Source organism: Lepisosteus platostomus, chromosome 8 (genome assembly GCF_059453375.1).
Source record: "Lepisosteus platostomus isolate fLepPlt1 chromosome 8, fLepPlt1.hap1, whole genome shotgun sequence".
In the NCBI taxonomy this organism is placed as follows: domain Eukaryota; kingdom Metazoa; phylum Chordata; class Actinopteri; order Semionotiformes; family Lepisosteidae; genus Lepisosteus; species Lepisosteus platostomus.
Window position 1 is genome coordinate 43,070,687 of NC_142618.1, and position 24,656 is coordinate 43,095,342.

The 24,656-nt window shown below is 37.5% G+C and overlaps 1 protein-coding gene across 17 annotated transcripts in view; it reads left to right on the forward strand.

The window, feature by feature from the left end:
- The window catches only part of amph (amphiphysin), a 116,432-nt gene that overhangs the window by 80,253 nt on the left and 11,523 nt on the right, over window positions 1–24,656 (forward strand). For 9 of the 17 annotated variants that reach the window (XM_088643527.1, XM_088643528.1, XM_088643532.1 and 6 more), the window contains exons 12-19: window positions 5,940–6,050; window positions 6,988–7,011; window positions 7,886–7,909; window positions 8,390–8,764; window positions 10,373–10,405; window positions 12,846–12,905; window positions 14,792–14,905; window positions 21,908–21,967. In XM_088643527.1, the coding sequence (XP_088499653.1) occupies window positions 5,940–6,050; window positions 6,988–7,011; window positions 7,886–7,909; window positions 8,390–8,764; window positions 10,373–10,405; window positions 12,846–12,905; window positions 14,792–14,905; window positions 21,908–21,967 (801 nt within the window). The other 8 variants (XM_088643534.1, XM_088643537.1, XM_088643540.1 and 5 more) reach the window with 6 other exon arrangements.

Consider the following 24,656-nt stretch of genomic DNA (forward strand, 5'->3'; position numbering starts at 1 on the left):
CTTATGTACAGTATACTGTAAATACTCACCTGCTGTACAACTTTGTGCACATACAGTATTTTCTTGCACTCCTCCCTTCACCCCATCTTCACCCTTGTATCAGCCTCCCTTGTTCATTCCTCTTAAGTGAGGAGAGTTTTTGCAGTCCTTACTTAGTCCTTACTGCTGGGGCCAAACACTACAATAAGCATTGCTATCCGCTTATATTTGTTGTGCTATCGTAAACAGAATTTGACCAAACTACACAATTATTTTACCAGTAACAGAGTGGAATAAAATTGGCATTGGATGTTTTGGACATGGTTAATTGGCTTACAAAAATGTTGCTTTAACACCCACTACTGTCAATTTTTTAATGTAACTTTCTGAATTCAGATGCCTACTGTCGATCCACCATAAATTGTCATGCTTTGGCATTGTTTTTACAAAGGCTTTGGTTTTTTTCTTTACTAGCCTTAAAAGACCCACACACGTAACCCAAATCTGTCACATTGCAAAAGCCTGACCACCTACAGAGCGAGTTAGTCACTTTATTGACATAATCTTTCAGTGGACAAAAAATATTGAACATGCTTTAAAATATGCAAATAATCTCTGCAACATTGTAATAAGTTAAAATCAATAATGATTTTATTTATTTAAAATGTCCTTCTTGAGAAAATGTTCCTTTCAGGGATTTGTTGTCAATCTGTACCAAATTTGTTACTCTTTTGAAACTGTCAGTAAATAAAAAAAGAGACAGATCCCAAAACATTAATGAATAACCAAGCTTCTTTGAAAATTCAGTTCAATGTACCAGATCAATATTACATGCAATACTCATAAACTGTATATTTATAAAAAAAAATTAATCACATTTTGGAAGATGCATCCATCCATGACCAAACACTGGGCATCTCAGAAGTATAGGGCACAAGGCAGAACTACACCCTGACTGGGATGTCAGTCCATCACAGAGCCCACAGACACACTGGGACAATTAAAAAACAGCAATTAACTTAGCCAGCATGTCTCTTGGAGGTAGGAGAAAACTAGAACATCTAATGAAAACATATATGTATTCAAGCAAAGTCCACATAGAGGGCTGCCAGTCCAGAATCTAGGGCCCAAAAGTTATGAGGCAATTTCAGGAATATTGCTTTTGGTTAATTTCACTAAAAACACGTTTTTAAATGAAAATTTTCTAGAATCTAGGAACTCTAATCTAAAATGTAATACAGCTTGAATTCCCTTTTCCTTCATTTAAAAATTCTGATACACACCAAATGAAGTCTAATTCCTTTGGCAATCTGAATAAGGATCTTCCTTTAATGTTGTTATCATGAATTTGTATTTTCAGTTCTATATTTATTATAATTATGTGTCATTTCAGCATTGCGTTTTAATATTCAGGTTTTTTTGCTCTGTCTGGTGACAGCTTTATTTTAATTGTAGCAAGGTACTTATACTTAATCTAATTATATATAAAAAATGAAACACTTGCAGCAGTATTTACTGGAAGGGTCTTTTATATAGTTAAACAAAAGATTAGTGCTGTCACAAAAGATTCTAAATGTTTCTGCCTTCACATTAGCAAACAGAACATCTTGAACAAATCCATTCTTAATGAGTCATTTACAGCCTTAGCATAATGAATATTTAATTTAAAATAAACTGTACCGGTTTCTCAGCAAAGTCATTTCACTATCAGCTACAAGAAGGAACAAATCCCTAATTTAACCATTAGCGTGTTAGTATCAGTCACTAATTGAGAGGTTCATATAAGAGCAAATCACATGTTATATTAAAGTAATGTATAATGGCCTCCAGCCAACAGAGGAGTCACTCTGTAAGGGATCAATCTTCTGGTAAAATCTGAGGTATTGCACTAGTTTTCTTAATGTTGTGATGCACGTTTCTATGTTTTTGGATGCTCCAAAATAATGTTCAAATGACCAATTAAATATAACCTTTTTTTTTGGATGGGGGAAACTTGGGTATTTTGATCAGAGGAGAACTATCAGCTATCAGTTTTATCCTTGATCAGCTTCACATGCTGGTTCTCTCTTATCATCTTCTGCACTACTTTGGATGAACAGGATGTACAGCAAAGAAGTGAACACCATAGAAATAGCTATTTTCAAAAATATCTGGGCAACTGATTTTTTTTACTGTAACCTGTTTATTAGATCCCATTCTTACTGTTTTATTTCTGCCCTCAAATGAGTCTTTGACCACTGAAGTGGTACCAACGGCCTTTAAAATGGCTTCAGTTACCCAAGTGCCTAAATAAACAACCATGGTCCTGGACAATCTAAACACTTTTTGTCCTATATCCAACCTACCACATCTCAGAAAAAGTTTAGAACATGCTGTTGCAATTCAACTAAATAACCATCTCATTGCAAATAGCCTCTTCCAAACCCTCCAATCTGGTTTCAGACTTTTCCACAGCACTGAAAGTACCTTATTAAAGTTAATAACGATCTTGTAATGGCTGCCGATTCCAGTTCTCTATCTATCCTTATTCGCCTTGACCTCAGTGCTGCTTTTGATATCACATGTTTTGATAGTTAATCATAACAGCTTATTTTCTCATTTTGAGACTGGAGTTTGAGACATTGCTTTTAAATGGTTCATCTCTTACTTTACTGACCACCGACACTTTGCCTCTCTGGGGGTTTTCAGTTCTTAAGTTCTAAAAGGATTTGTTAAGTCTAGTGTTCCTCGGGGCTCAATACTGGGGCCCCTACTATTTAGCATTTATATGTTCCCGCTTGGTCAGTTATTAAAATCACGTAGTCTGAATGATGATTTATGTCCTGTTGATGCTCAAGTTTACATCCATACTAAACTTGAAGTAGCTGTTTCTGCACTCTCTAACTGCATCTCTGATATAAAATCCTGGATGACTAACAAGTTCCTTCATTTAAACCGCAACAAGATTGAGGTCATGCTTCTTGGCCTTTCCCATCTACGACTGTACCTTAAGCCAATGCAGTAGCCCTATCTGTGCATGACACTTGAATTTTAATCTAAATTTAAAAATCCAGGGAAATATTTGACCCAGGCTTGACAGGTGATCCACATGTGCAAAATATTGCCAAAGAAATATCATTCTTCCATCTCAGAAACAACATGTCCTGTGTTGTCTCTGACTGTAGTAGAAAGGCTTGTCAACACATTCATCTTTTCCAGAATGTATTACTGCAAGCCCCTACTTGCTGGGATATCTAAATCCACACTAAACAAACTTCAGTATGTCCAGAATTCATCAGCCAGAATCCTGACCAGGTCACAGGTGATACTATTACTCATTTTCTGGAGTCCTTGTGCTCCCTATCAGGTTCTGTGTCAAAAATCCTCATGCTCACCTCAATTCAATTAAATTCAATTCAGTTTTATTTGTATAGCGCGTTTTACAATGGACATTGTCACATAGCAGCTTTACAGATTTCCTGGCCTGAACCCCCAGTGAGCAAGCCTAAGGTGACAATGGCCAGAAAAACTCCCTCAGATTAAAGTAGGAAGAAACCTTGAGACAAACCAAGACTCACAAAAGGGTGAGCCTATCCTTCTCTGGCCCACACCAGGTTCATTAAAATGCACAGCTATGAAATTTTGTATTACATGGTGGGAAAAGCAAAGTAGTTTTTTCAGCTCATGTACGGTGATGTCTAACAGTGTCCAGAATGTTTAGTTAGTTTCCTTCAGTTGTGATTTTCACAGAGAAGTTGAGTTCGGGGGTGGGGGGCAGGAGAGTACGCCAGGGTCATTCAGTCCGGTAGCCTTGTAGAGCCAAGCCTGGCAGGTGATCAAGTGAGCAGGACTGCATGATCGGCTTCAGCAGATACAGTAGGTAAGGAAGGGCTTTGTAGAGCATCGGCTATTGATTTTATGACTGGTAGAAGGAGCTGGATTCTGGACCTGGGCCTCCAAACAGTCCACCTCAGAAGGAATGGATAAAAAAAAGATAACAAAGTATTAGTGAATGACAATGAAAGCAGAAATTGGTATTGCATGGTCTGTTTTTTCTAAGTATTTATCTGTAGGCTTGACTAAACAAATGTGTTTTTAGCCTAGATTTGAACATTGAGAGTGTGTCTGAATCCTGTACATCTGTGGGAAGGCTATTTCATAATTGGGGAGCTCTATAAGAAAATGCTTTGTTGCCAGCTTTGACTTTTTTAATTTTAGGAACAACTACTGTAGGTAACCTGCTCCTTGTGATCGAAGTGTACAAGAGGGATTATAAGGGGCTAAAAGATCACTCAAATATTGTGGGCCAAGACCATGCAGAGCTTTATAAGTGAGCAACAACAATTTATAATCAATGTGGAATTTAACAGGAAGCCAATGTAGAGATGACAGAACAGGAGTAATATGTTCATATTTTCTAGTTCTTGTGAGTACTCTAGCTGCCGCATTTTGAACTAACTGGAGTCTATTTAGGGACACCTCACATAAAAGGCTCGACGTGGTTTGCCACCTCCGTACCTATCTGTCTTTTTATCCTACTACTCCCCACCATAGAATCCTTGTTCACCTGATTGTGGTCTCCTGTTTGTCTCTCAAGCTCACTTTAACTTATTATTATTCTGTCTCATTCCCAATATCTGGGCAACATTAGTCCTTAAACCAGGAACCCCCTATTCGTTGTTTGTTGTGAACTTTAGAGTATAACGAATGTTAAAGGAATAAAAATTGTATCCATCTTCTCCTTCTAGACAGGGGTAATGTGAGCTCAGACAGTGTATGTACTATATACAGTTTCCTGTTTTACTATTTTCATTTGTGTTATTGTTTTTAGGTTTTTGTTTAATGGCTTTTAGAGTTAATGAATGTGAGGAGATAAAAGAATCAAATAAGAAGATCATTATCCTTGTTTTGAAGGCAAGGCTCTGGGGGCATAAATCCTAAGATTTGCCCCGTTACTGCAGCGATTCAAAGAGTGACCCAGCATGATGATGAATGTAAGATCAAAATTACATTTGATGACAGTGTCAATTAACGCTCCCCCCTCCCCCCCACTAGGACAAAAAATAGCACAAAAGATAATTTGGATGTTTGAATTATTGAAAGAGCAGCAGGCCTGTGTGGTATTTGACGTGATAGCTGTCTCTTGAAAGGCACTCTGAAAACAGTAAGGTGCTTTATGAGCGAGGTTTGGGCACGTATCTGGAAATGCAGTGCCTGTTACTTCTCTGACAACTAACATGCTGCTGAGGTTTAGCAGGTTATTAGAGCCTCTGAGACAAGTTGCCTTTTGATCAGACATGAAAAGAACAAGCTCCAGAGCAGCTTTTATGTCCCCATGAGTCATCCTTTTCTTTAAGAGCTCCTTTAGTTCGGAGTCAGTCTTTATGCTATTACACATCTTTCAGAAAAACTCTCCTCCCCAGCCTGTATTTAGAACTAACGGGAATTTAAAAAAAAATGCAAACCCCAACTCAGCTTAATATGTATCATTTTGGAGACACAGGCAAATATAAGTTTGTGTATTTGTATACACTAACTACTATATATACTGTAAGGCTTATAGTTTAGTAAAGTGTTTGTGTATACAAACAAATCTTTATTTTAGTAGGCTGCCCTTTATATTTAATCACCTCAGCTTGTTGTAAATAAATTAAACAACTCAGTCACAAACAGAAAAGGCATTGGTCAACTGAAATGTTAAAAATCATTAAAATATACTGTACAAAAAGCTGAAGAATTCGGGGGAACCACAATTCTGTTACACCACATGTTTTTGCCAAGTTGTTTTAACACTGATATTCTTTTTGCTTAGCTTCGTCACCTTCATTGTTTTTTAGAAGTTATTTGTAAGGGGATACATGTTTTAAACAGTTCACCAGCTAGGAAATAAGTATTTTTTTTAAATTAGTTTTACGTTCATTTCTTCCAGCAAACAGAGAGAGGAAATCAGATCAATTGTCTAATTTTATTTTCCCTGGTAGAACGTAGCGCCAGAGCCTGTGAAAGAGGAATCTCTGCTAGATCTGGACTTCGACCCATTCAAACCAGACTCAACAACACCAGTTGGAAGGATGCAGTCTGCCATCTCAGAGGTACTTTCTTCATGGTTTAGAAGCATTTAGAATGCACACAGAGAAATGGAACTATTTAGTTAAACTTTGTCATGTGTTTGTGCATTCATGTCCCCTTACTGATCAGAGGAAAGCCAACTACCTTGACTTTACATTAACAGCAGTAAATATGCCACATCCAAATTACAGCATTTACCACCATTTAACATAAATCATATAAACATATTTTAATGAATAACAAGTAAAGGTTTATTCCATGCTGAAAAGAGAAGAAAAGAAACACAACGTGTCACACCCGAAGAAGGCTCCATAGCCCAAACGTTGTGTTTTTCTTCCCTTTTCAGCATGAAATAAACCTTTACCTGTTCCTTTGCAGCTTCAGCATGTTGACACAGCTACCTGCTTGAAATATTTTAATGAGTATTGCTTTCAGTTCATATATCAGTTTCATGGTTTAAAGGCAGTGAGCATTCTTTTCTTGCTAAAGGACTGACAAGTAGAAAAACAGTTAAGCTCTTACAGGTACAGTAGTCATCTGTTAATTTAAGTATGCTGAGGCTGGAATTGAAAAAAAAAGAATAAAACATGTTTACATGAAAATAAAACAACATCAAAAGCAACAGTGGATAACTGCAGATTAAAATCACAGTACTTGATGGCTTTTTTGTTCTAGGCAAAGCCTTCTCCTCCCGTTTTGTGAAAACATTTGCATTTTGTGATTGATCTGGTTTCATTTCATTACCAAAAATGTGAAGAAATCCTCAGTCAGGAGTCATGAAAAAATAATGATGCATGTTGCTATTTAATGATATGACAAATTATTCAGCTCTTTGTTTTCTAAGTAAGGATTTGGAACCAAACTGTAATCGTTACCCAACAGAGGAATACAAGTGAGATGTATTAAGTAGCCTGTTATTGCCTACATACTGTAAATTACTCATGTTGTTCTGTTTTGTAGACATTACCATGGGATTTGTGGACGGTAAGGTTTTATTTTCATGAATTTTTAATGTTTTGATTGGTCTTAATAAATGTAGTACACTATTCTAGTTTTTGTTGTTGCTATAAACATAATACACGAACTTGCCTGATTTTCCAATGCAAGCAAGTCTGAATAGCGGATGATTGTAAAAATGAAATGACTTGCAGTTTGCATTGCACATATAATGTTAAATGTGTTAAAGGAAGGAGTAATCGTCCGTCTTTGATCCCAAGATGGAATGATAAAAAGCTGAAAAAAAAGGTTTTCAATGTTTTCTGTAGTCTGTAGATTTCAACTTTGGAATGATCAAAGTAGGGTGCACAATAATCCTATAGGTTACCATGTTTCTTACAAGCTTGATGAAGCAAGGAAAGTGCTTCACAGGTATGAAGGGGTTTTGTTTTAGCTTTGTCTCTGCAAATAGAGTTAACTACTGTAGGTCAGGTTTGTTTGAACACAAGTTAAAACACAGGAAAGATGCTTCTATCCACGTGACTGAATAATTGGAAACAACATTATATAAATTATGAGAATAATTATTTGCATCTCTTTGGGATAGCACTTTTATCCCAAAAGATTCCTTATTTACAGTAATGCTCAATTGTCACAATTTATCATTTCTAATTGTTTTCCTGTACATACAATACAATACTGCCAATGTCTATATGCCCATTAACATACACTGATATTGCTGAATGGTATTATGTTTCTAATTCAGAGCTAATGTCTGACTTCTGTCTTGTTAAGCTCACTAAAGGCATGACATAATGAAGTGTAGTACAGTAGGATGCAAAGCAATTGCTAAGATTTGAAAATTATCTGCTTATGAAATTGTTACAAACCCATCTATTTGTTTCTATTTGTTTATTTTTAGGCAAGTTCGGGTCCTCCCCAACCTGTAAGTAGTCATTAGAAAAAGAATTAGTTCTGACCATAGACATTGTTATTTTGTCAAATTTAATGAATTTCAATTATATAATTCTAATCGAGTTTATATTAACTTATAAGCAGTTAAAAAAAACTTGAAGGACATGGAAATTGGTGTCAGCTGAACAGCTGAATTTAGATATCACGATTAGATGATTCAAACAAGACTTTTGCTTTGCTACAGTATACGTACAGTAATGTTAGTTCGTAGAAACATTTTTTACACAATTGTTCTGCTCATAAAAATGTGCGCGTCATCTTATTCAGTGTCCTTTGCTTCCAAGTGCATGTCATTGGCTATGCTTTAGACATTTCCAATATATTTAAACAATTATATATCATGCTTTGTCCTTTTTTGTTTCTTTTTAAATTTATCTGATCAATTTTTGGATTTCTTTCTCATTTTAAATGGCTTTCTGTTCTTTCTTTACTTTGTCTTGCTGATCCAAAGCCTGACTCTTCAAAAAGTCTTTCTCTCTGTAACCTCGCTATGGATGACAGTGCTCAAGGTCACAATGCAGAAGACATTACCCGGTCACATTTGGACCAGGGTTCGAGCAGCAGCTTTGCCACAAACTGGGCCACAGAGTTTAGTGTTCCAAGTGATGGAGGGGTGGCCTCCCTGGAGTATGGAGAATCCGAGCTGCCTCCTCCACTTCCATCTTCCCAGGGGGAGCAAGAGACCATGGAAGATGTTAGCCAGTTATTTACACACTCTGGGGAGGCTGTAGAGGGCCAGGGAGAGAAAGGGCATGCCTGGCCACCAGCGGACAGCTGGGAAGAGGCAACCCAGGAGGAGAAGGAGGGAGATGCTGCAGGAGCAGAGGTTAGGAGCTGGGAAACCACTGAGTGTCCAGATCCGAACCTAGACTGTGTTCCCTGTGCTGTAGGTCATGGCTTGACGGACACCAAGGGGGCTGAGGCTAGTGGTGTTGAGCAGACTTGTACCGAATCTCTTAGGCAGAGTTGGGATGGCAGTGAGCTCAAGATGCCAGGGATTATATTTACCAATGAATATGGGCAGGAGATAGAGGACATCACTCTGGGGAGTGAGGCAGGACTCAGGCTAGTGCAGGGCTTCAACAGCACTGACACACAATACACCTATGAGTTTGGGTTATCAGGGCACGATCCTATAGGTGGGCTAGGACCTGATTATGAGACAGCAGGAGACTGGACTAGTGAAGAGCAGACTACGCAATGGGAATGTGACACTACCGAACCTCCAGCTGTAGAAGACATTGACACACTGACAGAAGGGGAAGCAGAGAGGCACAGTCCAGAAAATGTTGTGGAGGAGACCTCAGAAAACCAGGGTAGCACAAGCCAAGCTGAACCCATCCTTATGGAGCCTGAGAACCAGGACAGCAATGCAGCAGGTAGCATTGGTTTTCTAACTGCGTCTACAAGGAGAGATTTGGAAGAACAGAAAGAAACTCCCTTGTCCAATGGGTCTACGTTTGAGGATGTGTCCAGTGTCATAGTGCCTATGGAGAAATGTTCGAGCTTACATGATCCCTTTGAAAATGAGAGTTTAGCTGAGCCCTTTAAAGACGATGCCACCTGCCAGCCAGATGCACTTCACATGCAGGACAGTGACAACAGGTTGGATAGTAGTCACGTGGCCGAAATTGTTCATGATCAGTTCACGGAAAATTCAGAAGGGTGGGTATCAGACCCCTGGGCTGCTAATAAGAACCCAATATGGCCAGAAAACTGGGAACCCACGGTAAGCAATGAGGACTGGGGCTTCCCCAGCCCCTCTGAAAGTCAAGCCAATGGCTTTGAACAGTGGCCATCATTCCCTGACACATCTGCTGATAAAGAAGGCACCAGCAGCAACCCCTGGCAAGAGATTAGCGACAGCAGTGGCTTTTGGTCCACTGATGGGCTGGGGGACACTGGCACTAGCTGGGGAGATGCTGACCAGAAAGAGGACTTTCTCGCAACACGAAGTGCAAATGCTGAGAAAGAAGGTAACTTCTCAGGTGAGCCGGGTAAAGACCGGTCCAAGGCGCCAGGTCTCTTTGAAACTGAGAACTCCAGGAATGCTAGCATCGAGAGCTCGTCCAGCCATAAAGATAATGAAACCAACAGCTCTGACTTGTCAGAAGATGAGGTTGCAAACCGGAGATTCGGATTGTTATACCAAGAAATAGATGCTGAGAAGGAAGAGGTACTTAATTTTCTACCCGTGCGTAGCGTAGAATAGTTCAGAGCAACAGCCCCCTTCCCCAAGATGTGACACAGAACCGAGTGTTTCACAACATTCCTCCCTGATCTTTCCTACAGTATCCAGTCTCCTTTCCCGTATCTCTGCCTATTACGTTTTAAAAAAAAGTCATAATCATTCACCATTACCATTGTTACACAATTCTATCTTATTTCCAAGTCATATAGAAATGTAATTTTCTTTCTTTCTGATTCAATATAGGTGTCCAACAATGCTTTTAACGGATTCTCCCAGGTAAAAAACACTCTGAAACGTTAATATGCTTCAGTTGTTAATCTACAAATTACCAAATGCTGCCAAGCAGCAGAATACATGGATTGGACATAAGGAGACTCCAGTCCTTGGTGCTCATTCATGTTAAGACAGTCTGTTTTTACTTAATTCCTTCACACCTACTGGCTAGTACCAACGAACAATCAAATGTTCATGTTTGGTGTTCTCTATTCTGAATTAAGTACCATATGGTCTTATAATTATTATACAAAAACATATTTTTCCTTCTACTAACATTACCCTAAAGTTTTCACTTATCAGAAGTGAACTTCATGAGTGATAATAACTAACAGAATTGTTATAAGACCATTATGACTTATGTTTTTATATATTTATGTACTGTATATATGACGTAGTGCCACAATGGATACCAAATCGTCTGTATGAAAATATATCTGAAACTTGAAGCTGGTGATTTTATGCAGAAATATTTTGATCCTGAGAGACCTGCATTTATTAAGAATGACTGTGCTACTGATGTCTTGGAAATGGTAGTGAAAGAGGGTGTCAAATGTATTTATTTATGCAGGAAAAAACAATTGTGTAACAAAATCAATGGCTGCTTCTGATTGTTTATCAGGATCTTTCATGTGGAAGTCTCCCTTGTACTATCATCACAGTCCAACATTTCTGAAAGATTCACACAAACATGGATATGTATTTGACTTCCTATTGACCTTAAAGGGCAAAATACAATCCATCACACACAGCAGTCATTGCTAGACATATGTGTAAGCATATGTGCCAAGAGACATTCCATATCCTTAAACATATTTAACACGCAAGGATAAATGTAAAGAATTACAGTATGCCAGTTATTTCTGAATTACGGTGAAAATATAAAACCACTGACATAAAAAGATTATTGTTTGAAATATAGCTGAAAAGAAGAGTATGAGACGCATTTTGGTCATCTCAGGGCAGCATTCAGGAGTCTTCTTCTTTTGGTAATCTTTTTAATTTGTTACATAACATTAAATGTCACTACAAGACAGAAGAGTGTCTCTGCAACATGTACGACCTGCTTATACAGTACAATGCAATGTTCTTGTTATTTATTTTGTGTCTTGTTAGTTTTCGCAGAGGATCTAAAGAGTCCCTATTATTGGCGTGAAATTTAAAGAGTGCATTGTCTTTACCCCCCTCCCCTCAGGAAACATACTCTTTCTGGAGTTAAAATACATTCTCTAGTTAAAATTTTAATGATAGTTTATTAATAATTAATGCTAGAGGAGCATGAAACTGACTGCCATCACCTTTCCAGGCCAGAAAAAAACTCGGACAGCTGGAAAATTGGAAAGAACTGGTACAACCTGCAGTTCAGTCCATCATGATATTACTCACATCACACAATCATCAGAAGGCTAGAGGGATGAAAAGGAAGTCACCTAGAAATGTTTGAGAACTGCAAAGATTAGCCTGCATGTCATGCTGTGTTCAAACCTATTTTTTAGTGAAGGTTCCTAATATTGTGGCCTAGGACTATACCAATGAGATGGTTTGGTGGTATGGAGGTTATCATTTCTGCCTCACAGCTCCAGGGTCCTGGGTCTGATTCTGGGACCTAAGGGTCAGTCTTACATGTTCTACAGTACCTGCATAAGTTTTGCCAGCTGTTCTGGTTTCATCCTGTTTCCCAAAGACATGCAACTTAGGTCTGATGATTTAGGGTTAGATTCGTTTAGACTAATTGTCTGCTGTGGGGTGTTTCTACCCATGAGGGAGGCAGCTACTCCCATCTCATTCATGGCCATGAGTAGAGAGCTATGGGTGCCTCCCTCTCCTATGCCCTGTAATCAGGATGTACTGTAAGACTTCAGATTTAGAGTATAACTAGTATTACTGGGATCAGTTTTATATGTGGCACCTACTGTTACTACAGAATTAGCCACAGGGCATGAACTTCATCTTAAATGCCTTAGAACAGCTAATAATCCTGCTTCCACACTGAAAACAAATTAATGGCAAAGAAGTAATTTCAGCAACGCTTGAAAGGGCTTCTGACATTTACAACTCAATATGCAGTGGTGCTCCGCAAGCTTAATAAAAGAAACTTAGACACTAATTAAAATGCGCTGGGGAATTTATTCTAATATCTAGGGACAGTGAGAGGTCTGCCTTGACTTTTACAATAATTACTCACCTAACAAGCCACAAAACACAACAGATGGGCATGCATTGTTTTTTTTTACACCACAAACACATTCAATATCTTTGATTGTATATAGTGTTACCTAGGGCTTATTCAAATAACAATTGAAGTGGATTCCTCAGCTGCACTTTAAACTACTTAGACAACCTCATAGTCATAATAATTATAAATTGCATGAATCTTGTATTGCTAGGATGATGTTTGTGACACAATCTTGTTTTTGTTTAAATTCTCTCTCTCACGACTAAGCTGGACACTGGGGTTTCCGTGTTTACCTCTGATTCCAACCAGAGTGTTTTTGATGCAATGGTGAGTCACCCATTTCAGTGCTGGAAATTTTTAAAAAAAATTCTTAATGCTTAAAAGTGCTTGATCTGAACTAAAATATATTTTGTAACCCCGCCTGTAATAAGTAATGAATTTTAAAATGTTTATATATTTATTACTACTTCTGTATGTGTTGTATGTGTATCAGGTACTGTATGCCTGATTTTTGAGGAAAATTTTATTAATTACTTTTTCTTAATTGTTTTCTGATGTGGGTTTCTAACATTAAAAAAAGAGATGGGTCAAAGGCATTCAGACTGAATGAGAGACTTGAGGACATGAGCAGAGACTGCATCTGGTCATGTTACTTCTCAGAGATTCAAAACAGTAGCTTTAAAAGGAATTAAAGGATAATTCGCCCACAGTTCATCAAGCTTTCAGTTCCAAGTTTATATTATTGCTCTAGATCAGGAATCTCCTGGTTTTGAAGATCCCTACTAAATCACCAATTTCTAAAATGAGTAAATTGTAAGTACTGTACTCTTCAGCCCTCAAAGACCTGAGTTCACTTAATTGAACATTTTACTTGTTTGATGCATCAGTAGCTTACAAGTGTTGTTAAACATGTGAAACTATAAGATCTATGACTATAAGAGAACTATAAAACTACCTGGATTGGAACTCAAGACCGGGGTTGCTCTAGGGAAAAATACATGGACTGAGCAAGTGTATCAAACTGTCTTGTGAGGGTAGTAATCGTTTCATAATGTTACCCTGGTCATAATTCCAGTCTGAATGGATCTTTAAAGATTTAGTAGAGGCTTCTTTGAGTAAGTATGTTTGGCACTTCCTGGGTAAAAAGAAACATTGCTGTAGGTGAAGTTTATTTTTAAAGTACATTATCATAACGTAAAGTACATGGCTTGCTGGGATAGGCTCCAGGTCCTCTGTGACCCTTTATTAGATAAAGAGGTTATAGATAAAGGGGATGGATGGATATAAATATGGCTCAGTATATTTGCAGTGATACGTATGTCATTATATTAAGAAGATGACTAAATTTCAGGTATTTACTATATTTGTGGTTTTACAATGACAATAGTCTTACAGATGTCAAACCTAGACTCGTAACAAAATGTGTTTTAATTCTGATTTGCATTTTTTATTGCTTACTGGATATTGCTTATACACCTTCTGGAACTTTTGACTAATTTTTTCAACAATTCAATTAACATGGTCAATGAAAATTGTTCCTTTGCCTTATTTTTCATAAATATACAGTACAAGTTCTTTATTTCATGTCAAAAATATACTGTATAAAAGCATACAGAACACAAACACCCAATCATAAGCAATTGACCTACCCCTATATGGGAAAATTGATATTCCTGAATTTTAAACCTAAATAATATTTAGTTTTTCCTAGTGTTATTATCTGTACATTTTACAGAGTTTTTACATGTTGTTAGCATTTCAGTGTATTTTTTATATGTTTTTGACTCGGTATTTCATTGAAAGCTGTAACACAAACAAATCACCAAAGTGGCAGAAATGTCATTGTTTATATGCCTATAGCCTTTGTTGGTAGAAACAGTAAACATTTGTTTTTCTGCATACATGCTGTATACTTTCTTGATAGTTTTCCGGTTTGATAATGCTTCCGTTTTTGGTAAAATAATTTGTGAAGGATGTGTCTGTGCGTGGGTGTTTGTACAGTATATCACATACAGCTTTTTTCCCCACAAAATACATGATTTCATTCTGTCACAGAGTGCTTCTTATGAACTCTTCAGACTAAATCCAGAACATCCAAGAGACCTCATATAAAGCCTGGTGTTTTAGGTGTGGCTACACTAGTATTAGGCTGAGAGGAGCTGTGTGTGTGTGGCGTGTTTAATGGTGTTCTTCCATCCCTGTCTTCTAAAAAGCCTGCAGCTGAGGCTGCTGCCCCTGCTGTGGACACTGTGGCCCCAGAGCCTGTCCCCGAGCCCAGTCAGGAGCCTCTCCCTGCTGAGCTCGCTGAGCCAGCGGAGAAGGCAGCGGTGAGTCTCAAAGCTCATCGGAATCATCATCATCATCATCATCGTATTTGCCATCGTGATAGTCATGCTCTTTGCTCCCCCCCCCCCCCCAGTGCCAGCTGCTACCCCCTCCCTTTCATTCATTCATTCATTCATTCATCCATCCACAGCTTTGGGTATGTTTGTGTTTGCTTCAGGCATTGCGGTCTGCCTTCAGGTTTTGAGCCATCTGCTAAGGAATGTTGCTCTGCCAAGTGTGAAAATAAGCACTTCATTACTTTTGTTTTATCACATTTGTCTGTGATACATTTAAAAACTTCTACTCTTCGTAGCATCGTCTTTAACAATGGTTCTTTTTTTCTTTGCCCATGGCTATCTAGACAAGCTTTATCTTGCAGTTTTGCACAGAAGAAAAAAAAAGCATGTTTAATTAGATTTTGTTCCCCATTATAAAATGCTGATAACATTTTATCAAAAAGTAACACTCCACAGACAGCCTTCAGACAGGCAGATCTTATACAGGAGATAACTTAATAACAACCCCTGTCCATTCAGCATCACTTAAAATAAGGAATAGCTTCAACTTGTAAGAAGTATGAACCTCTCTGTTGTTCTTCCGAAAGAAACTCCTGATAGAGAAGAGGAGATGATTTTAGGTGAATGCTGAACCTTTCAGTCTGACAGTATCTTCAATATCTTTATTCATTTTTCTGTCTCCAGTTTATGTTCATTTTGGATTAAAGAAACAAAGGAAATAAGGACAGGAGAAGGGAGCCATTTCAAATAGCCAGTTGGATTCATAATTCTTACTGTCAATTTTTAAAATGTTTTCTTTTACTGTAACAGTATGCCTTTCCTGTGACAATAGCAAAGACCACATGATGACTTTTCTTGTGCACTTGATAATTCACAGTTACTGTAGGTCATCATTTTAGTGCTAAGTAAAAACTGTAGTTAAAGCTCAAAATTAGACTTTAACCTTTCAAACTAAAAGAATTAAACTTTGAAACTGTGTCTAATTGAAAACTGTTTCTTGCTGTCAATTATTTTTTTCTCTTAAGAGCAGACTGCGGTCTACAATCCTTTCTGAATGGATTTTAGAGATGATCAGAACCATTTAATGCTTGCCATTTTCCATAGCTTCCCCTTAGTACTTGGCTGCAGGTTAGAAACACTAAAAACAGCTGCAAATACTGTCCAATGGCACAGCTGAATCAATAATAAAAGATTGTGCGGAACTGGCGAAGGGATAATTACACACCAATCGTCACATCAAGCACCACAACCCTGCAGCAGTGTTGCGTTCTCCATTATGGCCCGTTTCCTCCAACTGTTGGCAATGAATTTTAATGCTAGATTTCATTTTATAATTTAAATGTGTTCAAAGCTGCATGTAGCTGGCTAAAATATTCATCTAGACTGCTGTAAGCTGTAAGGCAATGGTTCTCAACCTTTTTGGCTGAGGTACAGTGCCTTGCGAAAGTATTCGGCCCCCTTGAACTTTTCAACCTTTTGCCACATTTCAGGCTTCAAACATAAAGATATAAATTTTTTATTTTATGTGAAGAATCACCAACAAGTGGGACACAATTGTGAAGTGGAACGAAATCTATTGGATTTTTGAAACTTTTTTAACTAATAAAAAAATGAAAAGTGGGGCGTGCAAAATTATTCGGCCCCCTTGCGTTAATACTTTGTAGAGCCACCTTTTGCTGCGATTACAGCTGCAAGTCGCTTGGGGTATGTCTCTATCAGTTTTGCACATCGAGAGACTGAAATTCTTGCCCATTCTTCCTTGCAAAACAGCTCGAGCTCAGTGAGGTTGGATGGAGAGCGTTTGTGAACAGCAGTTTTCAGCTCTTTCCACAGATTCTCGATTGGATTCAGGTCTGGACTTTGACTTGGCCATTCAAACACCTGGATACGTTTATTTGTGAACCATTCCTTTGTAGATTTTGCTGTATGTTTGGGATCATTGTCTTGTTGGAAGATAAATCTCCGTCCCAGTTTCAGGTCTTTTGCAGACTCCAACAGGTTTTCATCCAGAATGGTCCTGTATTTGGCTGCATCCATCTTCCCCTCAATTTTAACCATCTTCCCTGTCCCTGCTGAAGAAAAGCAGGCCCAAACCATGATGCTGCCACCACCATGTTTGACAGTGGGGATGGTGTGTTGAGGGTGATGAGCTGTGTTGCTTTTACGCCAAACATATCGTTTTGCATTGTGGCCAAAAAGTTCGATTTTGGTTTCATCTGACCAGAGCACCTTCTTCCACATGTTTGGGGTGTCTCCCAGGTGGCTTGTGGCAAACTTTAGACGAGACTTTTTATGGATATCTTTGAGAAATGGCTTTCTTCTTGCCACTCTTCCATAAAGGCCAGATTTGTGCAGTGTAAGACTGATTGTTGTCCTATGGACAGACTCTCCCACCTCAGCTGTAGTTCTCTGCAGTTCATCCAGAGTGATCATGGGCCTCTTGGGTGCATCTCTGATCAGTCTTCTCCTTTTCTGAGCTGAAAGTTTAGAGGGACGGCCAGGTCTTGGTAGATTTGCAGTGGTCTGATACTCCTTCCATTTCAAGATGATCGCTTGCACAGTGCTCCTTGGGATGTTTGAAGCTTGGGAAATCTTTTTGTATCCAAATCCGGCTTTAAACTTCTCCACAACAGTATTACGGACCTGCCTGGTGTGTTCCTTGGTCTTCATGATGCTCTCTGCGCTTTCAACAGAACCTTGAGACTATCACAGAGCAGGTGCATTTATACAGAGACTTGATTACACACAGGTGGATTCTATTTATCACCATCAGTCATTTAGGACAACATTGGATCATTCAGAGATCCTCGCTGAACTTCTGGAGTGAGTTTGCTGCACTGAAAGTAAAGGGGCCGAATAATTTTGCACGCCCCACTTTTCATTTTTTTATTAGTTAAAAAAGTTTCAAAAATCCAATAGATTTCGTTCCACTTCACAATTGTGTCCCACTTGTTGGTGATTCTTCACATAAAATAAAAAATTTATATCTTTATGTTTGAAGCCTGAAATGTGGCAAAAGGTTGAAAAGTTCAAGGGGGCCGAATACTTTCGCAAGGCACTGTACCCCCTGGAAGGTTGGCCAGGTCCTCAGGTACCCCCTAAGATTATCATAGGCATAGAACACTAAGAAAGGGGTGTTTTTCATTCTATTGCGGGTACTGTATGTGCTACTGTATATTATAGTGTAATCGAAAAATAATCTCTACTTTTAAAATTTTAAACTAAAAAAATGTATTATTAAAATTAAAAATTTTAATTTTTAATCCAAATTAAAAAATAAAAACCAGACTTACTCAGTGAATCTAATGAAAGACCTGCAAAGGAACAAGTAATAGTAATAGGTTTATTCCATGCTGAAAAGTGAAGAGAGAAAATACAACATTTTGGCTGTGAAGCCTTCTTCAGGAGTGAGAGACCTGCTGCGACAGATTTTCAGCGGTTTTGCTGAAATTAGGTGTCAAAGCGGATAGTTGACAGCGAATGTCTGCGGAAGCGTCAAGTTTCGCGATGAAGCGCAGGTTTTCGTAAGTTTCGCTCTAGACAGCCGCAGTACAGTCATTGCAAAGCGCTCCGCTGCGCCTGCGTACAGATTTCAGCGGATTGGGGCTCAAGCTCTGTAATCGCGATCCCGCCCTTTCTCCTCATAACAATAGAAATAGGAATATCGTTAATATGCATATATCATTTAGAACCTAAATGATTTCAGAATTAGCTGATCAATATTTTACCGAAAACTAGGCACATGAAAATCCGCCATTTTGGATGCAGCACCCGAGGTGCCCCCTGGTACCTCCCGGGGTACCCCCAGGGGCATGCGTACCCCTTGTTTAGAACCACTGCTGTCAGGTGTCTGTGATGGTCATGTCACAGTGGACTCACGTAAACGTTAACTTTTGCAAAACCGAACAGCTCACAAGACTCAAATAGAATGCGTCTTATGTCACATTAAAAAAAAAGAATGTACAGCAAGTAATTCTACAGTAATGACAGTAAAATACAGAGATTATACAGTTATTATATGGTCAAATACAGAAAATGTGTAAACCAGTGATGCTCTAAATTATTTTTGCAAACTTGAAACTGTTTTTTTCCAATTACTTAATAAAATGTATTCATGGCAGACGTATTGAATGATAACATTCTTTTTTTTTACTAATTGCCAACGTATGATTTTAAGATCAGAAATGTTTGCCATTCATGTCAGCACCTTCAGTTTTGACAAAGAGCACAGTTAAACTCATAGGCTCATCTTTTTTATCTCAGGTGAGAGATTTGCTCTATTCGTTAAAGAGCTGGGATAAAACCAGACTGCAAGAGGGTTTTCCTCTCATGTGCTGTGTTAATTGACAAATGTGCAAGTGCAAGATTTATTGATCTTGAGGATCTCATCCAGATGCTTCTTGTTGTGTATGAACTTTAACTGGGGTATGTGGGTAGATTGCTCCAGGCTTTCATAAATCTTTGTGTGAAAATGTGCCAGAAAATGTCAGAAATGGAAAATAAAAAATAATATTATGTATTTATTATGTAATATTTGTATGTTATGTTAATTTGAGTAATAAACATATTTTTTATGAAATACTTTCCACCTGGGCACCCAGGTTGGGGGGTTGGGGACCAATTGCTACTTAAGCAATGTAAGTGGATATTTAACTAAGAGCTCCCAGTAAGCTTGTCAAAGGGATATAATAAAATGGTATTGAAAGAATGATAATATTTCATCAGCAAGAAAACCATTTGACCACATCATAAGCAGAATTATAGGGGACTCAGCATGCAGACTGGACCCTAGAAATGGAATATCAGTAAGAACCAGAGATGAATGCCTCACTCAGTGGTGTACTTTTATTATAATGGGTAGAGTTCAAAGCTTATCTGAATGCTGACTCCTGGATAATCAGCCAAATGGAAGATTTTCTTGTCTGACTAAGGATTGGGTGCTTCACTTTGGAATGAGGCCTAAAACGGCTGTTCTCTGTGGAAAAGTTTTTTTTTTTCAAAACCAATTGATGAATGACGCAATTTGGCCTTTGGGGAATAATCCATTAGGAGAAAAGCCACAGAAAATTAACTTTATCATTTAAAATGCACATTTCATTGACCTCCATGTCACAAAGACAAGAGTGAGTCACGACAAAGACAGTAGCATGATTATCCTTTTACAAACTGTCTTATTCTACTTCAGGCATTTTCAGAAAAGACTAAAAGTCAGTTACTATTAGTCATTACCATTAATTTGTGTATTATTACAGTTTCTAACATTTTATTCTTTGCAGATATCAAAATGTAAAGTCTTTGAAATAATCCAATATTTGTATATGGATAAACCAGCCTCTTCCAGACTAACTGTCTTCTTTATACAATATATTTAAAATGAACGGCAGTGGTGTACAATCTTTGCAAAATAAATTTCTTCCACACAGGTAATTGTTTTTAAATCAAACTGGCAAAATGCACCAACCAATTAACCTGGCAGTCTGACCCAGCATGGTTTATTTTTATACCAATTGAAAGTTTAGTTTGACTGAATTTTTCTTTTTCTGTGAGACAGATCTACAGATAATTTGTTGTGGTCTGAAACAGATTAGACAATTTTTTTTTTCCTCCAAGTTTCCATGGTTCCAACCCTGGCTACTTCAGTTACAGTATGTCACCTGGCTTTACTGGTTTGAGCAACTCAGATGTTTTAAGACAAAAGGACAAACACTTTGACAATAAAACAAAGTTTGTTCGCTTATCTCAAATGGGAAAATCGTCAACATTTGTAATACCTCTTTGAACCCAAGTACCTCAGGTGATAATTTATATCTGTTACAGTATATACAGTATATATCAATATAAAAAAGTAGTTATTCCATCAACACTAATGATTAAGCTTATGGCTGAAGTCTAAGTAGTGATCTATCAGAACTCTAACTGGTGATCTTTTAGAGCCGTCTGGATTACTTTAACATAATAAGACCTTGTCAGCCTGTCATATCATGCTGGTTCTTCTCTGGTTGCTATGCATTTGAAGCTTTTGAGCCATTCTTTTTCTTTTGAGATACTATATATTAGCCCACAGCATCTCTGCAATATAAATGATGAATCTTTTGAGAAGCCCTTTTAACTATAGTCCTACACCAGCAAGAGACTGGTGCAAAACGAGCTCGGAGCAGCAAAATGCCCTAACTGTCCTTCACGGTTGCAAGCAATTTAAAACATCACAAGTGCATTCAAGAGATACATGAATGGATGTGTTTTAATTTCAGTAATATGTACTGTATGTTCACAATCCATACATACAGAAATGTTTGGAAATGTTGCTTTGCTGTCTTTGTTTCAGACAGTGCAGTGAATAATAATAATACTTTTTCTATAATGCTCTTAGTCTCGGATCATACTGTATATGAATCATGGCGGCTTTCAGAAAGAGTTATGGGGAAGGCTCTTAATAACTTGGTTTTGTTAAAAAGACCATACATACAGATCAAAACATGACTTGGGAAAAAGGCTATTTCTTATATTTTGCTGTCACACCAATGAAATTTTGAAACCTGGACTGAAAATGTTTGGGAATCAGCTGTCCAGCATGCTGTGTAAATAAAAAATAAAATAAGACTTGAAATCCAAATCTTTTCTATTGGTCACAAAATCACACAGCACAAATCAAACCAAAATTGATTTTTGAAATAAGAAATGAAAGCCTCGTGCTTAAATAGCAGCAATGTGCAGTAGCACCGAAACTCACAATTTTCCTGGCATTCAGAAGACAAACCTGCTTTATATGTACTGTATAATGCTGCTCATCAGTTTCTGCCATAGTGCTCATAATGTATTGTCACCAGGGACCACACCTACCTGTAAGACACACTTAGTTTATTAACTAAACTAAGAATTCACACCCTGGACAGCAGTTTGCACTGCTGCAATAGATCTCCAGTGCTCTTCTGGTGCTGCCTGGGGAGCCCAATGTTAATGGTACCCTGTTGTTCCCTCCCTGTGAAGGATGTCACTGAGGCTGAAGTCAAAGAGTCTGCAGTGAGCTCTGATGTGCAGCCTGCTGAGGTATGTATAAGCAGCCATGGGCTTCCACCCAGTCAATAGTTCCATCATCACCATCTGTACTACAAAGATCACATCTGCTACCAACAGAAAATACCTTTCTGCTCTGATGTGCATGAGAGATGCATGTGATTAGGGACTTTGTGTATACAGTATGTACAGCATACAGTATGTATGCTTCTATATGTAAATACATTGCATACTGTACATATATCTTTATGTTTTAGTGGTTTATTTCATAAATAGGTGAAATGGATGGTTTATGTCCACTTAGAATGGAACCACAGAGTATGAATTGAGCTCCATCATTCATTCAGCGTGAAAACCAGCAAGAGTTCTTTAGCTTCTCTGTCTTTAGCACCAAGTAATGCAGGTGGAAAACAAGCACATACCTTTCACTGTATCATTGTCCACCTTGTCATTTTCATATACGAGTTTGCTTAACTTGGTGTGTAGATTTTAAATGGCCTGTGAAAGTTTGGTTTTTAGTGCAACTACTGTACATGTGCTAGTGTGCATGTTATGTGTGCAGATTTAATAGGAGCAGATTAAACATGGGGGTAAAATGCATGGTTTCCCCAAGTTGAAAAATAAAAAATATACATTACAATGTCTCAAATGAGGGCAGTGCACACAACCTTTTTTAATGCTATGAGCATTTGTTTTATGAGTGAAAACTGAAGATGGTAGAAAGGAATTCTTAATACTGGAAAAAAAACTTTTGAATCAATTTCAAACATAATAATTAATCTATAATGAGTTTTTAAAAAATAATCAGTCTATACAGTGAGAGTCCGTTCACTTCTGTCAAGAGTTCCACATCCTCTAATCATTATAATTATAAGAACATTACATGCATTTAATCTAAAAGTAATTTTATAAAATGGAAAAAGCACTTGTATATGTATTAGCAATTACCCATCGCCTCAAGACAACACAAAAATGTTAACAATAATTAGGATGCACTGTACTTGTTTCTGTACTGTGGGATTGGTGATGTACAGTACTGTACTGTTGAAAGTATTAATTTAGTGCTTTCTTCACTGCAAAATTGGACCAGTATGGAGTATATTAGCTGTGCAATTTCCTTCTGGTTTCTTCAGATTTTAGTGGATTAACATCATTTTGTACCTCAGCTCTGGTTGTCTACTTATGCAAACATGGTTTATTCACTTTCCTTTAAGTAATGAAGTCCCAAAGGTTTGTTTCATCACAAATTAAAAGTATACATTTGTTGGCATGCAATGTCCCTTTATTTAATTTAAATTATTTTTAATTTATTAGAATATATTTATACTGTGATTTATTTGTGTGGTACTTTGTGTGCTGTAATGGTTATACTTTTTTTTACTGAAGAAGTGATAGAATGTTAAAAGCCATAAGGTGCACTGTATTTATTTTTGAAATAGGTGATTTATTTCCCAAAATTGTTATTTTTGTATCTAAACCGAGAGGCAAAGTAATGACTGCACTGTTTTCTGAGGTCTGAGGTATTTCAAAACAAACACACATTATTTGTTAGCAGTCTCGTAGAAACTGTTAGCAGCCTTTTATTCAAAATTAAATACAGAGACATCTTTGAAATGTAAGGAGGTACAGTACATTATCTTCAACAGCTGCTTCAGCTTTTTCAGGGTAACACACTTTAAACTAGTGTGTTTCAGTGGAAAACTCCTGATAAAAACACTGTTTCCTAAAACACTGCTGCCTCCTTTCTATTCTGAGTTTAAAAATTACTGTAATTTGTAAGAATAATCATAGAGAGCCTCATACTTCATACATCCTGATGTCTCCACTGAAAACAGGTTTATCTATTCAGTATATAATTTGACCTTGTGTTGTAAAACTGGGATTTTTGTACAACAATATATATTTTTGCTGCTGTCGTTTTTTTTAAGTGTTCACATTTCACAGAAAGAAGACCAGAATCCTCTTTCTGGTCTATACTGTATTTGCCTTACAGTATAACGGTTCTACAGTTCTATGCAGTTTATTTGTTTTACTTTCACTGTTAACTTTAGAATTGCCAGAATGTACAGTATATTGACCTGAAGTTTGGTCTTTGTAAATTTACAAGCATTTTATATTCCCTCCAAGGACAGCGTACAAGATGTGTTAACTTTTCTCTGTAAATCTGCTTAACACACATCTGCTGAATAGAATACTAGTATTTATAGCTTCAGTGTCACTTTTCTGACTATTTGGGAAGACTCCTTGTGGTTTTTAAAAAGTAAATTTTATAAAGTTGTTTAATTTCATGTATTAGTTGCTAGTACACATATGTACATATATAAACTAATATATAAACATACATATAACAAGATAATTTAAAATTACATTGTTATAAGAGGCCAGGTATGGCAAAACGTGTTTGTGAACCTCTTTATTCCTGGTATTATATTGCAGTTATTCATGTGTGCATGTGTGGGTATGCCTCTATGATACCTTCATCCATATTTCTCTCCTTTTGTTAGTGTAAGATGTGTACTCTTGTCTTTCTTTTCAGTTTTAAACAAACAATGGGGGACTTTGAAAGCTCTATCACTTATCCTGTTAGTTGTGATAGCCAGGTTCCTATTACTTAGAAAAGTGGAAAAACCTAAACCAACAATTACACACACACACTGGAAATTTAATATGTTGTCACACCAACAACAGAGTTTTACCCTACAGAGTGTAATTAATTGCAGAC